The sequence below is a fragment of the Eleutherodactylus coqui genome, chromosome 1 (assembly GCF_035609145.1).
Source record: "Eleutherodactylus coqui strain aEleCoq1 chromosome 1, aEleCoq1.hap1, whole genome shotgun sequence".
Taxonomy (NCBI): domain Eukaryota; kingdom Metazoa; phylum Chordata; class Amphibia; order Anura; family Eleutherodactylidae; genus Eleutherodactylus; species Eleutherodactylus coqui.
Genome location: NC_089837.1, coordinates 438,507,622 through 438,527,587, shown reverse-complemented (window position 1 = coordinate 438,527,587; position 19,966 = coordinate 438,507,622). Strand labels below are relative to the sequence as shown.

Genomic DNA, 19,966 nt, shown 5'->3' with positions numbered 1-19,966 from the left:
GAAGCACTACTAGTCTAGAAGTAGAAGCAGGTAAGTGTCGGGATTTCTCAAACCAGGTCACCTTCTTCCATTACTTCGTAGTCCAGTTCTGATGTTCACTTGCCCAGATTAGGCAATTTTGGCAGTGTACAGGGATCAGCATGGCATTCTGACTGGTCTAGAGCTGCACGCTGTGATGCCCTGTGTGCTCTGCCACCTTTCCTTTGTAACCAGCAGTAGCTTTTTCAGCAATGTGTAGTACAGTAACTCTTCTGTAGGATAGAACCTGATGGGCTAGCCTTCTGTCTCCAAACACATCAAAGAGCCTTGGGTACCCATGACCCTGTCGCCATTTACCGGTTGTCCATTCTTGGACCACGTTTGGCATACAGTAACTACTACTTACGGGGGACGAATCACAAGACCTGCCGCTGTGGAGATGCTCTGACTCAGTCGTCTAGTCATGACAATTTGACCCTTGTCAAAGTCACTCAAATTCTAACACTTGGCCATTTTTCCTGCTTCCAACACATCAACATTAAAGCATAACTGTCGTTGAAGAACATAATGAAGAACACTATCTCTGGACATTGTGCGGTATAGTTGACTCGAAGTGCAACCCAGTAGTTTTGCAATATTGGCAATTGGCAACCTCCAAGCACTTTAGGACCCAGCGCTCCATGTTGTCAAAAATGCGCAGCAACATGCCCACATCTTTTGCAGCAATTTTACCTCTAATGGCATTTTTCAGTGCAGCGATGGTGTGGGAATTACTGGTGTACACTTTATCCTTTAAGTGGCCCCACAGGAAAAAGTCTGCTAGCATAAGGACCAGTGATCTTGGTGTCCACAGAAGCTTTGATATGATGTCCCCGAAGATCAAATTAATTTCCAGCATGCTCTGGTTGGGCGTGTGACAAGTTGCCTTGTCTTGTTAGAAGTAACCATTCTGCAGTTCCTCATCATCCAGCTAGTTCACAAATTTTTGGATATTCAGGTGGCCACACAGATGGAACCACGCTTCATCTGTGTACCACGTGATGGTCAAGAGTTCCTGATGTTGGCCTAAATTTTGTTGATATGCTTCACCATATCACGTGGCTGCAGTTCCTGAATAAGCGTGACGTGGTAGGGTTTCAACATTACTTGCTTAGTGGCTCTTTGAGATGTTGCAAAGAACTTACCAGTTTCTTGTAATAAAACGATGGAGTCCTTTGCAGTGAAGAGTGAAAATGTACGCTCATATCCTGGACATTGGCCGCTGACATCTTCAGCCACCCTCCTTGATGAGCATCCAACAAAGTTCTTGTCTCCACCAAATGCTTATCCGATTGGCTATAGTGCAACTTTTAGACTTTGCCTAAAATTGCCACTGACATTCCACAAATGAGCCAGTCATCCAGTATGTGCGTACGAGAAAACACACTCTTAAATAGAATACTCTGAGTAACCCATAGTTAGCAAAAGACACTGGGCCACATTTATCAACGGTCTAATTGTAATGTGTGTTGCCTATTGCAACAAATCAGAGCTCAGCTTTCATTTTACCGGGTTTCAGAAATGAAAGCCGAGGTCTAATTCGTTGCTAAGGGCAATAAGGACAGTCTTACTGCTAAACAGTTGTGATAAATGAGCCCCACCTTTTCGGAAATGTGAACTGCACACCAAGAATGAACAAAAACACCTGCGTCAGGAAACAGGATGAGGCATAGATAAACAACCTCCTAAATTAGTACAGTTCTACACAAAATATAAGGCAGAATAAGGGTGGTGCTTCGAGTCAAATACCCTGTATGATTTTTATTGGAATCTTTGACCACTTTTACCCTCGAAAGACTAATTTTAAAGAGGTATTCCGGTTGTGAAGCAAATGTTCAAATATTCCATATATGAAAGGTGTTTGCGCCATGTTCATCCACCACCGGTTATGGGTATAAATCTCAAAGCCATTACCTTTTTATCCTGTCCTCTGTTTCTGAGGTTTCCCCTACATGGCTATTTTTCCAAGATGGGCTCCGTATTTCTGCCGATCTACATTTCTCAGAATTCCCTGCTCTGTTCTTCCTTCCTGTGTGCATCCCTGCTAAGCGTTGCTCTGCTGTTGGTCAACAATCTGATCCAGAGACCAGAAGAGGAAAAAAAAAAAAAAAGCCGTCCCTGGTCATTCCTACTGAGCATGCCCGCCCTGTAGCACTGCAATACCTACAGGTCGTATCCAAAGGCAACCTGTGAATCAACATCTCTGAAGTACCAGCAGAAGAGGATGGTTTTTAGAGCTACACATTGTCAACTTTAATAAACTTTTGATCATCAGTCATTTGGCAGCAACTTTGCATAATTGGAAGACCCCTTTAAGTTTTCGTCAAATTTTGTTTATGTTTAGAAATAACACAGGCAGGTCAGGGTTAAAAAATACCCATCGATATAAATATAATTTACGTTTAATCTTATTTTTGTACATGAAAGGAACGTCTCCGTTCAGTATTTTATCCCAATGGTAGCAGCGGTTTTAGATTCCCAAGTGCACAAACGACACGTACAGAACACACAGAAGCGCTGAGAGCAATCCTTAAAGTTGTTATACTGAGTTCTCACCTCTGCCTCATTTTACTTTCTAATAAGTCTCAAGCAATCAAATAAATTAAACATTAAATGAGAAAAAAAACAATTTTCCCTTAGGTTTTCTTCACATTGATGTCAACTAAAAAAAATAAAACCTTATTTTTAGCTCCCATCAAACTACAAATTCTATAGCAAACAACAAAACTAATCTTCCTAAAAGCGAGGACATGGGACAATATATCAATAATGAGTGAAACGAGCCTGTCAGATCAAGAGGGTCATAATATATGAAAAAGGTATTTTCTGGCTGAGGCAGGGTATTGCCTAAAGCATTTCTTCCCTAAGCCTAAAGAAGAACCCATGAGGTTTGTAAGCTTGCTACAACATCATGTATTTTTGTCAGCCATTAAAAGGTATCATATCTACAAGATCATGTGGTTTCTCTTGCTGGGAAGAGTCACATTGTACTCTACTGGCTAACACCGTACCAAACCTTTATTTTCATCTTACCTTTCAGTTTCATCCCATTGCTTCTAGTCATTTCTTGCACAAATGAGAATAGGGCTGATCCCTCTGCACTGTGACAGCCCTTCAGATATTTGTAGACAGTAGAGATGAGCGAGCATACTCGTCCGAGCTTGATGCTCGTTCGAGTATTAGGGTGCTCGAGATGCTCGTTACTCGAGACGAGCACCACGCGGTACTCGTCTCGATTAAACGAGCACTGACCATTGAATTCAATGGAGCCAGTAATACAGCCGGCTCTATTGAAAGCAATGGGCTGCCGGCGTACGCGGGATGAATTGTCGGGAAGGCCTTAAATATATAAGCCCTTCCCTACAATTCATCCAGAAATGTGTAAAAATAAAAAATATATATATACTTACCTGGTCCCGGCAGAACGATGTTAGCCCATTGAATTCAATAGGGCCGGCAATACAGCCGACTCCATTGAAAGCAATGGGATGCCGGCGATCGCGGGATGAATTGTCGGGAAGGGGCTAAATATATAAGCCCTTCCCTGCAATTCATCCAGAAATGTGTAAAAATAAAAAATATATATATACTTACCTGGTCCCGGCAGACGGAGTTCAGCGCGGCAGGCTGCAGTTCTCCTGAACTGCTCTGAACAGCTGTGAGTAGTATTCAGCAGCCAGGGATTTAAAATCCCCGCCTGCTGAATGAGAGGCCTCTGATTGGTCACAGCCTGACCAATCAGAGGCATCCCTCACTCACACCCATTCATGAATTCATGAATGGGTGTGAGTGAGGGATGCCTCTGATTGGTCAGGCTGTGACCAATCAGAGGCCTCTCATTCAGCAGGCGGGGATTTTAAATCCCTGGCTGCTGAATACTACTCACAGCTGTTCAGAGCAGTTCAGGAGAACTGCAGCCTGCCGCACTGAACTCCGTCTGCCGGGACCAGGTAAGTATATATATATTTTTTATTTTTACACATTTCTGGATGAATTGCAGGGAAGGGCTTATATATTTAACCCCTTCCCGACAATTCATCCCGCGATCGCCGGCAGCCCATTGCTTTCAATGGAGTCAGCTGTATTGCCGGCTTCATTGAATTCAATGGGCTAACATCGTTCTGCCGGGACCAGGTAAGTATATATATATTTTTTATTTTTACACATTTCTGGATGAATTGTAGGGAAGGGCTTATATATTTAAGCCCTTCCCGACAATTCATCCCGCGTACGGGGTCTCACTCTTGCCGCTATTGTGGCTTAATAGTGGGACCTGGGAACTTGAGATACAGCCCAAAATGTAGCTCCTTGCCTGCCCTATTCGTTTCTGTGTCGTTTCCATCACTTTCTTGTGTTTTGCAGATTTTCACAAATGAAAACCTTAGCGAGCATCGGCGATATACAAAAATGCTCGAGTCACCCATTGACTTCAATGGGGTTCGTTACTCGAAACGAACTCTCGAGCATCACTGAAAGTTCGACTCAAGTAACGAGCACCCGAGCATTTTGGTGCTCGCTCATCTCTAGTAGACAGCTATTAAGTGTCCTCTCAGCCTTCTCTTCTGCAAGGTTAACATTCCCAGATCCTTTAACCGTTCCTCATAGGGCGATGATTTGCAGACCGCTCACCATCCTGGTAACTCTTTTCTGAACTTGCTCCAGTTTGTCTATGTCTTTTTTAAAGTAGGGTGCCCATAACTGGACACAGTATTCCAAATGAGGTCTGACTAAGGAAGAGTAGAGGGGGATGATTACCTCACGTGCTCTAGACTCTATGCTTCTCTTAATACATCACCGAATTGTGTTTGCCTTTTTGGCTGCTGTGTCATATTGTTGACTCATCTTCAGTCTAGGATCTATTAGTATACCCAAGCCTTTTTTACATGTGCTGCTGCTTAGCCCAATTCCTTCCATTCTGTATGTGCCGATTTCATTTTTCTTGCCCAGATGTAAGACTTTGCATTTCTCCTTGTTAAATACCATTCTGTTAGTTTCTGCCCACTGTTCAAACATTTCCTGATCTTTTTGAATACTCTCTCTCTCTTCCCTAGTGTTAGCTATCCCTCCTAGCTTTGTGTCATCGGCAAATTTGATCAGTTTCCCATCAATTCCATCCTCCAGATCATTTATAAAAATGTTGAACACTACTGGGCCTAGGATAGAGCCTTGTGGTACCCCACAAGGTACATTCTTCCACTAGGATGTGCAGCCATTTATGACCACTCTTTGAGTATGATCACTCAGCCAGTTGTGAAGGGGAAGAGACTTGTTATTTGTATAGCGTCAACTTATTCCACAGTGCTTTCAGGTAATTTGTTTAAAATGAGTACCCCCCCAAGCAAGTTGGGTACTCATTTTACCGACCACGGAAAGATGGAGGGCTGAGTCAACCTTAAGCCAACTACCTGACCCAAGAGGGGATTGAACCTACAACATTCAGGTCGTGAGTGAGAGCTTAGGACTGCATTCTGCTGCCTTAATACTCTGCACCACTCTTACTGCTCCAAGAGTAGTACGTCTTATAAACTGCCATTGTAAAGACTTACCGCACATATTAGTTCAGAATAGTTTTGTTCTTTTGGCAATTAAAATTGTGGTTGGCACTTATACTCTATGGATATGTCCAGTATATATGCCTAACTAAGAATTAAAGAACAATGGGGGTGTAGTGGATTGTGACTCTCAGCGTTTACACTGCCTGTGTTGCACCTGCTTGTTAAGTAGGTGGGGCTTAGCGTTACAGGGCGTGGCACATACAGCCCTTGGGATTTACTATCATTTAAGCCTTGTAGGTGGCGCACATTTGCACATGGGCACCCAGTACATGCGATAAATGTATAAAAATGCTTGCATCTCTTAAAACATAAAAAATACTGGCCTAAATAAATTTAACCCAGTATGAATGGAGCCTTTTGTGGCTTTCACACGCGAATAGCAGCGCGTTCCGTGGAATTTGTTTTACGTTTCTTTTTTTCTGCTAAAACACGGTATTATTACTGAATACGGTTGTATATACTGGATTATTGATTACTGTAGTTATGTAAGCAAACTACAGCATATTACATTGCTCATGTAAGTATTTATTTTTCCTTTTTTTTTTTTAAACTAAAGTGTTACTTTTTCAGGGAAGAGCTTATATGTAAAGCCCTTCACTGAAAAAGAATGCAGGGGACCAGCAGAGCATTTTTTTTTTCAATGGAGCCGCCGGCAGCAGCCACTGCTCCATTGAAAACAATGCACGCAGCTGCATACACGCGTGTTTTTGCTCGTACATAGGTGCGCACCTATGTACGCGCAAAAACACGCTCGTGTGAATCCACCCTAACCTATACAAAATTGATATTGACATAATCATACTGGCTCGCAGAATTAACTTAACACATCATTAATGCTAGAATTGCAAATTTTGTTAATCTTGTCCCTAGAAAAAAACGGTACAAGAAGCAATCAAAATGTTATACGTTCCCAAAAAGTTCATCCCGCAAAAAAAAAATAAATAAATAAATTAAAAAACCCATAGAGCTCCACTGATGAAGAAATAAAAAGGCTATGGCTCTTGGACTGCAGCAACACAAAAACAAGTTTTAAAAAAATAAAATAAAAAACGGTTTTGTGTGCACAAATTAGCAAAATATAGACTTGGTGCAGCCGGAATTGTGCTGACCTAGAGAATAATGTAATCACCTTATTTATTTTGTAAACTGAATGCCATAAAAATGAAATCCAAAAAAACAAAATGAATTTTTTTCTTCCCCAATCCCTTTAAAAAAAAAATAAAAAAAAAAAACACACACAATAAGAGTTATACAATAAACTTTATATACCCAAAATTGTTGGCATTAGAAAATACAATTTGTCCCACAGAATACAAGCCCTCACATGGCCATGTCGACGGGCAACTTGAAAAGTTATGGCTCCTGAATTGAGACAATTAAAAAACCTGAAAAATTAGTTGGTCATTAAGGCGCAAACAGTCTTCGTCACTAAGGGGTTAACTTAACCAATAATTTTAGCACCAAAAAACAATAATTAAAAAGAAAACATGTCTGCGCTCCTCCAAATTTAAGCTTTTCCTACTTAGAAAAAAATTATTCCCTGTGGGTAAAATTACTGAATATTCATCGTAGAGCAAAGTTAAAATTATTCCACAGACACAAAATTAGTCGCTAATTAGCAACCATGTAAAAAATATCTAACAAGTGAAAGCTGCGAGAAAGCAGAACGCGCTTCACAATAGAAGATTTCTTCAAAAAACTAATTTACACTTTAAAGATTATGGACACCTTTTGGGGCAATTTGTTTCTCTCCTTAAATACATTTATTTCGGGCCGATTCTCATTTTTCCAATAGGATTTGATGAAAAACGTTGCACTGTTTGTCTTCTGCAGCTTCTACATATCACAGTATACAGACACTGCAGCCTTAGAGGACGCTTTTACAGGGGACGGATGTTGGGTGCGGATGTGCCTGACAGTCGTCTCTGCGATATTCGCTCCCGTACTTTCACATAGGAGCGGTCATCTCCCACAGAATGAAGGCGGAGTGGCCCGGAGATCGCTTCCACCCGCCTCCTTTCACAATAAGATGGCTGTCATTCACTGGCCAATTGTCGTTTGATTTTTATGCCTTCACGATCCGAATGTATTACTGCTAATCGTTACATGTAAATGCTCGCACGATCTGGTTTAGATTCCCTTAATCCGGCGAGAATCTGAACGATACTTGGTCATTGCAAGAGGGCCCTTAGGCTCAATAGGAGACCCATTGTGTAGACTGGACTGGCAGCGAAGTTTCCCTCTGTTCTCTCCTCTCCTGCATCCTCTTGCCAATTTATCACATAACCCATACTAAGGCCCAATGTTCCTCTCTGGATTTCACAGCAATAAGCCTCCATAGCATGTAAGGCTTCACGTCCATGAGCTTCAGAACACATCTGCAGTACAGAAAAAAAGACTATCCGGAGAGGTAAGCACTGTCCTCGGCCATGGGCAGGGTCGGATTCCACTGTGGGCTCCCTTAAAAAGGGATTGCGCCAAGACCACACCCCTGTACACATACCCTATATTATGACACATGAAATTCATAGACCCCAGCTCAGAACCCACTGCTATGACCAGAATGGAGAGCACTGTCTGGGTGAACCATGTGCTGTAATTACAGGATGGCCATTTATGTGAATGGCCACTGCAGGGAAAATGTCTTGCTGGAGGTGGAAAAATCAGCTGTTTAATGGGGGGCAGAGAGCAGGACCTGGGGTGATCACCTGATTGCCCTAGCGCCCGCATTCTACAATGACAGGTGTTATGTATTTCCACACAACCCCCTTTAGCGTGACTCTTCAATCCGGAGACAAAATTCTACCCTGGGACTTGGGGGAGGATTATTAGCTGCTTCTGTCCTGTTTTGCTGATGTCCCTCTGATCCAATACTTGGGGATTCCGTTTTCAGCCATCCAACAGGGACGCTCAAATTTTCTAGCTACCGGATGCACACTTTGTACTGTTCTCTGATTGATTGGCCAGTGCTGATCACATGAGAAGTGCTGGCCAACCAGACAGCAGGTACTGTATAGTCAAACACAACTAATGCACTGTCAGGATCAGGTGGTCTGAAGATTGCGTCGGCTATCATGGATGACTGAAAATAGGGCCTGAAATAAGTATGTATTATAACCACCCCCTCTAAGCCAATCACAAAGTTTTGTCCAAAAACCAAAGGGTCTCTTTAAGGCTGCTCTCATACAGGGGTATGTAAAAATGCTACATTTTTAAACGCATTTTACAGCATTTAACACATCCCATCATTGTGATGAGTGATGAGGGGCGTATAAAAAGAAATAATTGAAACGCACAAAAATAGATCAGACAGCGTTCAAAAATCACCGCGCTCAAACACTCGTCTGAGAAGCCCCATTGTAATCAATGCCACACTAAATGTTGAAGAAAACCGCCAGGATAGGTGATCAGCGAGTGTCTCACAGCTGGGACCCATTCTGATGCCGAAATGGTAATTCTCTGTCCTCCTTTCCTTCTCACTGCTCCTTCCCCTCAAAGATGGCGGAATGGTGTTTATTTCCAGTTAACACTTTTCAAAAAGTTTTCAGTATGAAATTAAACGTGTAAAAAGTTTAGTATATTAAATAGTACCAGTGAAAAATACAACTCATCCAGCAAAAAGTGATATCTCAGATATCAAGGTCTACTGAAAAATGATAGCGTTATAAATTTTTGAAAGTCGAGAAGACAAACCAAAATAGAAAAAAAATAGGCCATGTCATTAAGGGGTTAAAGGTACTATCCCTTTAAATAAAACAGCTTTTTTAAATGGCCTGCTCTAAATGACACACCGTACTCTATAAAACAAGGCTTGGGTATAAATTAAGCTTGATGAGACGTTCTGATCAATTATTGCTTTCCCAAAGCGAAGAGAGTGACAAACGGCGTTGCCACCATTGCGGAGATGAATATGACAGGCGGCCATCCATACTCACCAGGGTTTTATTACACAGAGAATAAAACATCGATGTTCTAAACGGGAAGGGTTTACTTAGTACGACATACTTACACTTGAACACAAGAAAAGCTTTATCATAGAGTACATTGCAGCCAGCTGAGCGGTTATTAAATCTCAATTATGACCGCGCCGTCAGTCGTGTGCCCGGGATGCAGAAGCCGTACTGAGCGCTCAGACCACGACTGGGTAAGGCACATTACATGAGCGGGGACTTACATAAACTACAACATCCTGCACCATAAAGTAGTCACTGCAGCAGCACAGAGAACGAAGACATGGAAAAAACTCGAGCGCACGAGAGACAAAGTGTCCAGTCATAGAAGTGAGGACACCACTTCAATAACCAAAAAGGGCCGTGTGACTTAGAAGCACCTACCGCAGGTTAACCCCTTAAGGACCAGGTTGCTTGGTACCTTAGGACCAGACACTTTTTAGAGATCCTACCCATGTGGTGGTTTTACTGCCCTATTTTTTCCCTCAGCTGCCAACATTATTTTTGCTGCATTTTTTTTCTGTGATATATAGGGCTATTTTTTATTTATTAAATTTTTTGTAATTTTTTTCACTGACTTTTTTAATCAGTTTATTTTGGTTTTAATGGGGGTAAAAAGCTACCAAAAAATTATGTTTTTAACATTTATAGATTTTTTTTAAATTAGTATATTTACGCTAAGACAACGTACGGGAACGGGTTCCTCATTTTGTTTCGGACATTTTGATATATAATATGTATGGTTTCGGATTACAGGGTGCATATGGCGACGGTTTTGGTTGGCGTTGGCTTTGGGTCATTATGTACTTTTTTCTTACTTATTTTTGTAACTATTTTTTCTTACTATCCATGTCGCCTATGACGTCATATAAGACCTCTGGGGGACATTCACATGGGGTTTTATTTTATTTTATTTTTTTTCAAACACACTTTTCCATTGTAGTTGTGGCAGCCATAGAAGCAGCATCCTTAAGAGCCCCAGTTACAGGGAAAGCATCCCCCTGTAGTGACAATAGTCACAGGCAGAGCTCATCAGGGTCTGCTAGGACTCTCCAGCTCCGCTATGCCAGGGAGCCCCCGGCGATCACGTGACAGTCAGCTTGTGTAGTGGAAGAAATACTTCCACTTCTTAGTACATTGAGCGCATGTACACGGGAAAGGAGAAGACAGAAGTGGTTAAAACCCGCCTCTATCTCCTCCTTCAGGTCGTCGGCTGTCACTAACAGCTGACAACCCGATCTGCTCCTGCTTGATTGCAGGAGCAGAGGCTTTAAACCCGCACTGTATTTCTGCGATCAGGCAGGATTAAATCCCAGGAACAAGTGCCGTAAAGGGGTTAAAGAGGAACCATCAACATTTATGTCTCTTAGTCAATACTTGTATTTCTCATCGAAAAACTATTCTGTAGTATTTTACTGTAGCTTTTCAGGTCATGATTTGGAGAGGTAGATCTCCAGATTTGTTTGTGCAGTGGGGGTCCTTTTACATGGGGCGACTTTTGGGCGTTTCAGGTAAGCGCTGTGATTGGATTGAGGGCCAGCCAATCCCAACCGGCGCTCAATCATTCACAGCCATTCAGTGCATGACATCACTGAATGGCTGTGATAGGTTTATCGAGCGCTGGCTGCGATTGGCTGGCGCTCAATCCAATCACAGCGCTTACCTACACAGCCCTCACGGTAGGGGAATTCAAAGCCGAGCAGGGAGCTAACAGCGCGGAGAATTCTCAAGCAGCTTGCCGCACCGCCGGGAAGACCATTGTGTCGAGGACACAGACGCTGGGAGGTGAGTACTGCATCTTTTCTATAACTAGTATATACTCGGGTATAACTCGGCTTATATGCAAGTCAATAAGTTTTACCAGTTTTTTGTGGTAAAACTTATTGACTCGGCTTATACTCGGGTCGGCTAATACTCGAGTATATACGGTAGTTTGTCACTCGGCTGTTACACTGAATGATTATTACTCAGATTCCCACAATCGAGCGAAAATCTGAACGATCGTACGCGATGACGCAGGCAAAAGCGATCATCACTGGAACGACTGTCGGTACATAAGCACCCGACTATTGGCCTGTGTAAAAGGACCACAATAAATGAAATTTTAGCATGCCAGATAAAGCCTGGGCTCTCAGGGGTGAAATTAAATTGCAGAATCTGTGATCATGATCCGCGGACATTGAAAGGCATGCATTTTTAGCTTACACTTGGGGATACTCATAGCATATTCCACAATTAGAAGAAGAAAAAAAAAAAAATCACAGCAAACTATTTTACGCGGATTCTGCACGCAAAGCCCCCACTGAAGTCAATAGACTCAAGTGCTCGTTACCCATATGCAATTAACATTACGTATGAGTGGCGGAAACGCTCGCAACTTCAAAAGGAAAAGCTCCAATGCCAGCTAAAAGGCGAGAGAAATCATTCTTCCAATGTGGATGTTATGCTGTGCATAGAGTACGGCCAGTGTGGAAAAACGCTCGCATCCGCGATCATTCGCAACCACTTTTCATAAATGATCACAGGTCATTCACATGCGGAATCCGACCCGTTCGTGTGAGCCTGGCGAAACTAGAACTGCTGAACTATAGCAGGAATCAGCAAGTCTTAACAGAAGTGAGCCATATATAATGATGTGGCCACACAGAGCCCTCTGATTAAAGGGAGCCCAGAACAAGCATCCGGGGGCATCTCATAGGAGAAATGAGCAGCAAGGGAGCACAACAAATCGAGGAGGAGCTCAACATACAAAAATGAGGGCCAGGAAAATCCTAAAAACCTGACCTTTTGGGAGTTGTGAGGACTGGAGTTCAAGAAATACTGACGGACCGGAATGAGCAGCAAGAACTGGAATGAGCAACAGGGCAGGAAGCAGGCCAGGTGGCAATAAAAGCTGACCAGGAGTGCCAATTATTATTGGGTGGTTTAGCTATGAGTCAGACCCTTCTCGTTCCTAATTGATCAGTGATTAGATTAGATAGATTAGATGCTCTTTTTCTAAACCTATCAACATTTCAATGCCTGTCTTTTTCAGAGTCTTTGCTCTGTTGATGACAACTTATTTTTAAATTGCCTAATTGCCAGTCTTTGTTTTAGCAGATCTTTATCAGCATCTGTTCTGGATGTATCTAGTGGTCTGTGTTGGACCTGATGCAAATTTCACTCAGAGCGTTTTTTTGCTAGACTTAATATTCTTTTTTTCTTCCCCTCTTCTTTCCTCTCACTAATTGACAATTATTTTGACCTGCTCTTTGCCATCATTAGTGTAGGGTCTTCCAAGAAGAGGTTTGGCAACGAGGTTGCCCTTCTTAGGGTAGTTACCCTGTTTAGGTAGGAATTTAATAAGTATTTGATTGGGGCTTCTAATTTCCCTGTTTTTAAGTGTGTGATTAAATGTTAAGCTTATCTTTAAGAGGGTGTCAATTTTGAGGTTTTTTTTTTTTTTTTTAACGTAGTGGAATAATCAGTGGGACGGGAAGCATGTATTGGAACTTGTAACAGAGGACAGATGAACAAGCAGGGAGGACATCAAACAATGAATGAGAAGCATACCACATATAAAAGGAGGCAAGTCCTATATGTAATTAGTGCTGAAAATAAGTATCAGGATAGCATTAGTGTAAAACAAGCCTTCTGGCATATAGTGTATCTAGGTAGCAGGAGCGTAGCACTGAGCAGAAAGACCACATATTCTCATTTCAAGACCAAGTATATGATCCAAACAAAAACTCATTGTTTCAGTAGATTAGGATGTAAAGGCGGCAGCCTGGATCTGCTACTCTACTTATTCCAGGTTCCAAGCCATAGAGAATAAGTCATCTCAAGTAGCACTTACTTTTCCGCTTGCAGCTTTGTAGTCTTCACAATCAAATCCTGGGTTTGTTCTTTAGCTGCCTGAAAAACAACCGAGACAGAAGATGTTTGAGAAATCGGAATGACTGAAGCACTAAACCTCAGAACCTAGAGAAGGTCAATGAAAGGTTGCCGGAAGGTCTGACAAATAGAGATAAACAAGAAAACATAGTGATCATTTGTCAATAAGGGTAATGAAGAACACCAGAGACCAGCTCTTCCTCATCCTGAAGTGGCTGCTCACTGAGAACAAAACAATATAATCACCGAAACAGCAAATGCAGATAAGAGAGGCTTTCAAGTAGACACCCCGCACACCAATGGCAGCACGAAAATCAAATTACTGATGACCTGTCCGTCCGTGAGTGGGTTTATGAGTGTCTTACATGGCCTGTCCCTGATCACATGACGGTGATGTCATCAAAAGGTCCTTCATCCCCAGTGAGGTAGTTACATGCTCCACTCCGGATCACACGACGGTGACATCATCACAGGTCCTGTAGGCACACGGCTGCTGTCCGGCTAGGTGTTCGTTAGTATTTCATAGCAACTGAACCACAGGGGATTTGTAGTCTGCCCTAACTGCACAGGAATGCTGGACTTTTGATTACGTCACAGTCATGTGATGAGGGGCGGGGCGTCATTCATTCAGGATGAGCGCCACAGTCATGTGATCAGGAGCAGAGCATGACAGCGACGTCACAGGTCCATCGTCAGTGCTGTGCTGCTTCTGATCCCTGTTGTATGGGATGAACAATGTATGTAGCACAGCTGTCTGGCGCAATGCAAACCCTGGTATTATAATTTCCTAATAATTACTAATGGCAGCACTATAGGCAAAATTGTGTGACCATCGGCAGCCATAGGTTGAGATTCTGCTGCAAAACTCTATCAGGACTTTATAAAGACCTTGACTTTTTATACATGCACTCCAAGCTTGTTAACAGATTCCACTGTGTGCGGAGAAAAATTACTAATGAGGGGAAAGGTTGTAAAACCAGGTGACATCTTATACGAGCAATAAAGCCGACAACTATTAAGACAGGAACTGCTAAAAAGAGAAGATGGATATGCCATGCCTTGATGCATTCGCCATATGTTCCTCCTACGGCTGCTGCTGCCCATTAGCTTAGATGTTCATCTCACCTGCTCCGACATTCCAAATATAAGCAGCGCTACAAGAGACGGACACTCCCTGGAGACTTCTAAGACAATCGCTCACAGATGGAACGTTCTGATCATCAATGGTTCTGCTGCTCTACAGTTTTTCAAGTTAGTCGGTACTCTTGTAAGGCATCACAAGAGCAAACGTCTACTGAATGGGTTTTTCTGGTTCCATGTAAAGATAGATCACTACGTAATAGAACAATTCAATATACATAATTCTTTAAGATCTCTGTTTGCTACTAGATTATGTCCAACCACCCAAAGCTGCATGACTTGTCAGAGCTCTCCCTTTAGGACGACCTTAGCGTTGTATTTAAGGCTAGGGCTGCATGGCAACGTTAGTTGTGCGACCAAAAATAACCATGTAGCCCTGTTACCTTGCACTGCCACTGAACTCAACTGAATTGCAGCATGCTGTGACGGTAGTGTCATGGTCACCAAAAAACAAAAATTTGCATGGTTTAATTTTTTGCAACCACAATGTCATGGCGGCCTGTGACTCCATTGAGTTAAATAGCAATGTGAGGTCACTAAGGCCTCATTCAGACGGTGGTATTGAAAGTTGCACCTGACTATCTCGAGCACACAATGCATGTCCTGTCCTTGTCTCAAATACAGACTAGGATAGGACATGCGATTGTTTTTCACATGGAACTCATGGGCTATAATGGGTTCGTTCGCTGTCCTTGAAATACACGGACAGAAAACCTGCCCATCTGAATAACCCCTAACCAAATGCTTATAATCCCCTTGAAATAATTTTGGAGCACCTTTTATTTCAACTTTGTCTTGTGCCACTTCCTGGTTATTCCTCCTAGAGATCAATGAATAAGGCTAGGGCTACATTAGCAACTTTTAGCTACGTCAGGAAGTGCGCTATAAAAAAAAAAAAAAAAAATTGTGATGTAACCCTGCGAGGACGTATTGTTCACTACCTGCGGATCACAGTCACGGGAACCTCATTGACTTCGTAGGGCAACACAGCGATTTTTAGCTTTGTGGCCACAGTCACTGTGTAGCCCCAGTCTAAATTGACAAATGAGTGTTCCCATTCCCCTTGTTTATAAGTGGTGACCCTACCGTCAGCACTGATTGGACAGTGTCAGAGTGTAGAAATATACCCAAATGACGACAGAAGTGGTAGCACCCTATTTTCAGTTTAGTCAGATGGGCAGCTGTGGATCCACCATGCCACACACTGGTTTGACTTTGGCCTATCTAAGGAGACCGCACCTAGGGGACCTCAGTTCTCACCCTTGACCCCTTTAAGCAAGATGCGTTGATTAGGATTGATAATCTCCATTCCTAACAGCAGCACAATTAAGGGGTCAATTCTACACTTGTAAAAAAATTAGGATAGATGGAATTTTTAATTAATCTAATTAAAAACAAATAACTACAGCCCCTGGACTCTAAAAAGGATGCCTAGCCCCGCCCACCCGGTGTTTAATAGAAAGGAATAGTATATAACTAGGACTGGACCCTTGTGCTGCTGTTAGGACTAAGGGAAAACAAATTATCAACCCACTTCTCCTACCTCCCCCAGCAAGACAATAAAGGGGATCTAGCAAGTTATCACCCTATAGGGATGGCCTTCATGCATAGCGAAACTCAAAATTGACCACCCAAGAGCAGTGTTTTCAGAGACCCGAAATATCAACCTATAATGGTTGATAAATATATACTACTAGCTTCAAGCCGCACAAGAAATCTGATTCCAGCCAGATTGCACTTTACTTAGCCCAAGAGGTGGAGACTGCTCTAGTGGCGCGGGCTCTCCTCTAGCGGCGCGGGCTCTACCAAAATTATGTGGATCAAAGTTCTAGGATACGTAAAGCAGACAAAGGGTTGCTTCACATGAGCATAAGTGCAAAAGCACATAAGATAGTGTGACCCTCACTGTGCAGAAAGTTGTGCCATCACGCGTGTATTTGCCCTGCTGGGGACCACACACATTGACGTGGGACACACCCACACCATGATTTAAAAGGCTGTGCAGCTTTAATGAGTTCATTGCGCAGGTATCGGGTGCGCATTTACACACCCCCATAGACTCCTATAGTGCCTTTGGTGTGCACCAAAATAGAGAAAGGTTGCTTTTCTGTTCTTTTTTTGAGAGTGTGTAATGCGTGTGCAAAAGCGAGAAAGAACCCAGTGAAAATAATGGGTTCTATTCTCTACGCACGCAAATCCGCTCAGGTGAAGAAGACCATCTACTTATGTTAACTATGGTGACTTTTAAGCCTTATATCTCCCAAAAAAAAGAATTAACAAATTGTCAATCTTCCTGATCTCCATTAGCTAACTATATCTTGGGACAAGAGGAGAGATCTAGGAATGGAGATGCTTTCCTCCTATGAGGAACGCTGAAGAAAGAGAGCTGGAAGGGCGATGAGCTGATTACAGTTTCCTAATAAAGGAACTTTAGCAGCAGCTTCAGCAAGACTCTGTCAAAGAGGAATCTTTTGTATGGATTCACAAAGAAAAAGGTTTGGATCTCCCTTATAAACTTGCAGATGTTTTGTCCAAGAGTTTGTAACCATTTGTGATAATTATTTATGTGAACCCTTTACGAAAGGTTCAAAGGAAGATCAGCATAAATCTTTTAGGACTTAGGCCAAGTCCTTCTTTTGTCACCGGTCTGAGGATGGTAGATCTCATTTTGCAGACCCGTCAGAAGATACTTTTCGGTAAGGCCTCTAGGGCTATGACCCATTTTGCTATAGGTCTGAAGTTGGTAAGTCTCATTCTTCCAGACCCTTTAAGGCTCCTTTTCACCCAGCCCTCTAGGGGTAAAACCCAATAGCCAGGTTCTCTCAGATTGGATGTCAAAGAGTTCACCTCCGTAGTCCAAGTGCCTAACACTGGAAATTTGTCTAGATGGACTCCCAAGTTCAGTTGGAATGTATTAGTAGTCAACAGGATCCAGTGAAGCTGGTCTGTGGACTTCATATTTACCAGCAGGCTTCACCATTTGAGGGAATGACAGGCTTTCAGGAACAGAGAGCATTTCTTGTCCAACCTTCTTGAGTTGTGGTTCCAGAAGAACAAGACCTTTCCTTGTAAAAGTGCTGGTGGATTCAGACCTTGACTCTGCAAGGTCTTCATGACTGTCACAAAAGCTCTCTGAATTATAAGAGAGGCTGGTCAACCCTCAGGCTATCAAGTTGAATCTCTACAGGTCTTGGCAGAGTTGAGTGCTCTAAGATACTAGGTTCTCCACTGGGGGAAGCTTCTAATAATATCCTCAACTCATGTATACGAGCTGGTTAAACCATGACCCTCTTGGGCAGAATGGTATAATGGCTATTACTGTGGCCTGGTTTGCATATTAGCCTTTTACTCCTCACTTCTACACGAGCCCACCTAAACAACAAATCACTGTGAATCAGCCAACTCTAATAGCCAATCACCGGGAATGAGTAAATCCAAACAACCAATCAGGTTATGAATGGTGTGGAATTGGGAAGTAATATAGATACGTGTGCCTGGTTTTGGCTGAATTTCATTAATATCCTTGATATCAAGGAAACTGGGGGTAGGGTGGAATATATATGTCTAATGTAATAAATAATCGAACCATGCCGCGACTGAACTACCGAGAACTGTTCAGCTGTTCATTTTCGGCTTGCAGAGAACTGAACGATTGTTTACTGTGAATGGAGGCAGGCGGAGGGAGAACGAGCCTCAGCCCACTCTACCTCCATGCCAGCAGCGCTGTGAGCATTGCCAGCAATGTTTGCTCCTGTGTAACAGCTCAGGAGCGAGCATCACTGGCAGAAGCTGACAGGCATAGTTTGCCTGGTAGCTCATCCCGTGTAAATGGACTTTAGTATAGGAGGATGTGGATTGTGGGTGAAGGGGAACCAGACTAGGGAACACGCGATGGAACTTTAAGACAGGGGGTGGAGGCATGTGCACGCCCTATTGGCAGAAGAGAGAAAGCAAGCAGCGCATACACAATGTGGAGTAGGCAGAGTCCGGCATGCAGGCTAAGGGAACTGGTGGCAGCCAACTTCAGCTCTAGTGACAGGCGAGTGCCAGTGTGCCATGATTGCCATACATTTCCAGAAGTAAGAACAGAGGAATGACAACACAAGAGTCTAAGAAAAGATGCTCCAGAATGTACTACAACAGACATGTTAGAGGAGCCAACAAGAACACTTCTAAGTCACGGACAAGAAAAACCTTGTAAGACGGGGAGGAATTGAAACCAAGTAAATTTGAAAGATGCAAATGTTTCTTTAGACAGATGAAGCCAAACTAACGTTCAGTGCCCTACATCTGCACTTACGGCAGCGGGTGTTTGTTCGGTGTGCTAGGGTATTTGCATAGTCAGTGCTTTGCAATCACTGTGGTGTTAAGCAAATATTGTAAGCACACTATGATAACTAGTTAGCGCACCAGTCAACCCTGACGCTGCTACATCTGGGCAATCATCCCCATACCACTGAACTCCCCATTAGGGCCATTCGTGGTTCTCCCATGCATGCGCTGTCTCTACTTTTTACGGACTGACATAGACCTGATTTGTGTATTCAGGTGTGAGGGTTTTTTTTGCTTGTTTTGTTGTTTTTTTTACCCGGACTAAGGCCTCATGTCCACTAGCAAAATTGAATTGCGGATTTCCGCTACGGAATCTGAATTAAATTTTGCCCATAGGGAATCATTGGCCATCCGTGGTAAATTAAATTGAATTTTGCACCCGCGGATGGCATTTTAATAGATTAGCGTTTTTTCCACGCAGGTCACTTTTTGACAGGCCGACATTGTATACCCCGTGTGGATGAGCCCTTCGTGTCCGCTCCCACATATGCAGTGAACCACATGTGGCCGGCGCCCTGTCAGTGTGTTATGGCTAATGACAGCAGATGTGGTCGATAATACAGCTAAAATGTTCCAGTCACGGCCGCAGGTGAGCGGATTTTGAGACGCACGCAGTTATTACATCAGCAGACCGTAACCTTAAAGCACAACACTACAAAACTACACCCACTTCAGTAAGGGCTATGCACTTATCCTTCTCTCCCCATCTCTCTGTGCTTGGTTACGTACATAACACTCCCAAACTCCACATGCCTGCACGGCTTCCGCCACAGAGATGCAGGATTTTGGCTGCACCAAGTCCACTACGTTTGGCCTCAGGCATAGGTTGTCCTCAGAACATACTGATGTTAAGAAGTATGAAATAAAATATTAAAAGAAGGATATTTTTGTGCATCATTTCTCACTTTAGTGGTCATAGAACTTAGTTTATTTGCAAATGAATATAATTGCGTATGGATTTTCACTTTTAGTCTACTCGTAATGAAGCAATATTGACTTTTTGTTCAGAGAGTTACTGCCACCTATAAGTCATGTCAAATCGGTAATTAAAGGAGTAATTTGAGACGTGAAAAAATAAAAAAAATAAAAAAAATAAAA

General features: G+C 42.8%; 1 protein-coding gene across 1 annotated transcript in view; it reads right to left on the bottom strand.

Moving 5' to 3' along the window:
• The window catches only part of COG6 (component of oligomeric golgi complex 6), a 108,111-nt gene that overhangs the window by 73,517 nt on the left and 14,628 nt on the right, over window positions 1-19,966 (bottom strand). The window contains exon 4 of the mRNA XM_066582301.1: window positions 13,359-13,417. Within this exon, the coding sequence (XP_066438398.1) occupies window positions 13,359-13,417 (59 nt within the window). The remainder of the gene's footprint in view (window positions 1-13,358; window positions 13,418-19,966) is intronic.